The following is a 1,918-nucleotide window of genomic DNA, read 5'->3' on the forward strand; positions in this document are numbered from 1 at the left end:
GGGAATGAGCAGGCACTGGACATGATTCACACACACACACACACACCCTGGCTATTGACAGGGCTTGTTTATTGAGAAACGTGACGTGACGTGACGCACGCAATTTGTTTTGAATGATTGTCACATGTCTCTGTGGTGTTCATCTGAAATGGGCTGGTAGGAAGAACATCTGTTATTTGGCCTGTAAATCTTCTGATTAATCTGTTATTTAGTGGTAAAGTGAATACACTACTTTGTTGCTGGTGTTTTAATGACATCTCTCACTGCTACCCATGGCAACAGTCAGCCAATGAGAGGCCACTTGATTTGTTGCCTACATATTATGCTCAGGGCTGTCGCTGGTCCAGATGACCAGCCCTCCATGGACGGTGCTGTTCCCTAACTCTGAGGAGCGTATAACTGGGGCATTGTTGTTGTTGTTGTGTTGAAGATGTTTCTGAGGACAGCTTTGTTGCATTACAGCTTAGCAATCAGAATAGCTTATTCACATAGCAACAACCCTGAGCTGTTGATGGCAACCAGCACTACAGTAACCATAGTAACTGTACACTACCGCTCCCTCATCCTTAGGTGCTATGCCATGTTTGAATTAGCAGTTAGCATTAGTGCTAATGGCATCACACCCCAGTGCTTTCCTCTGACATGAGTACCCAAACAACTGTGACATAAACCCTTTAAAGAAAATGTGGAACTTCAGACACTGAGTAACTTTATAGTTATTGTCTGATATCAAATGTTTCTCTGTTCCCCTCTGTCTGTCTGTCTCTCGGTTTGCCTGTCTGTCTCTGTTTATCTCTCTCTCTATCTCCTTGATTTTCCCAGTGTCTCTCCCTCTGTCTCATGCAGCTTGTTGTCTTGTCTTACAGTCTTCTTCCTGCTGGCTGTCTGACCTTCATGTTCCGTCATGTCAGTGAATAACAGCATTGCCCACGCCAGGAAGCTGGTGGAACAGCTACGTATTGAAGCAGGCATTGAGCGCATCAAGGTACCCATGCACACCCACGCACACCTGTACACACCTGTACACACCTGCCGGACCTGCACACACCTGTACACACCTATACAAACCTGTACACACCTACCGGACCTGCACACACCTGTACACACCTGTACAAACCTGCACACACCTGCACACACCTGCCGGACCTGTACACACCTGCCGGACCTGTACACACCTGTACACACCTGTACACACCTGCACACACCTGTACACACCTGCCGGACCTGTACACACCTGCACACACCTGTACACACATGTACACCTGGAGCTGAAATGTTTGTTCTTCCATTAAGGGAACTGTGTGTCTTTCTCCAATCTCCCCTCTCCCTCTCCCAGGTGTCAAAGGCAGCAGCAGACCTGATGCACTACTGTGAGCTGCACGGTCGCAGTGACCCTCTCCTGGTCGGGGTGCCAACCTCAGAGAACCCCTTCAAAGACAAGAAACCCTGTAGCATCCTCTAGCCTTCTGCCAGCCTCCCCGTACTGTGCCCTCACCCTCCTCCTGTACCCTCACCCTCGCCAAGTGACCTCACACTCTTCCAGTGCCAACTTTCGCCCATCTAGGGTTTACGGGTCCCCACATCCCTCACTCACCCCTCCTTCTCCACCCACCGCTGTGTGTGGGCGGAGCAACTTCCACTCGCCCATCCATCAACCCCTATATGTGGGCGGTGCATGTTCTGTGGAACCCCGCCCACCAGGAAAGGAGCACAAAGGACTTGTGGGGGGGGGGGGGGGGGGTAGCACCCTCATCCTGTACCCTCGCCAAGTGACCTCACACTCTTCCAGTGCCAACTTTCGCCCATCTAGGGTTTACGGGTCGCCAACAGCGTAGCAAACAGAGGGTAATTATTGACCGTACATTTTATGCTATGCTTTTATTTAATGTCCTAAAGTATCTTTTAGTTTGTGCACACT

The 1,918-nt window shown here is 50.0% G+C and overlaps 1 protein-coding gene across 1 annotated transcript; it reads left to right on the forward strand.

The window, feature by feature from the left end:
- Positions 1-904: 904 nt before the first annotated feature.
- LOC308361259 (guanine nucleotide-binding protein G(I)/G(S)/G(O) subunit gamma-7-like) lies at positions 905-1,462 on the forward strand (the record flags this gene model as incomplete). Its single annotated transcript, XM_080833550.1, has 2 exons — positions 905-985; positions 1,337-1,462. 2 exons carry the CDS (start codon positions 905-907, stop codon positions 1,460-1,462), a joined length of 207 nt encoding a protein of 68 aa, XP_080689676.1.
- Positions 1,463-1,918: the final 456 nt, after the last annotated feature.

Source organism: Sprattus sprattus (genome assembly GCF_963457725.1).
Source record: "Sprattus sprattus genome assembly, chromosome: 2".
NCBI lineage: Eukaryota > Metazoa > Chordata > Actinopteri > Clupeiformes > Clupeidae > Sprattus > Sprattus sprattus.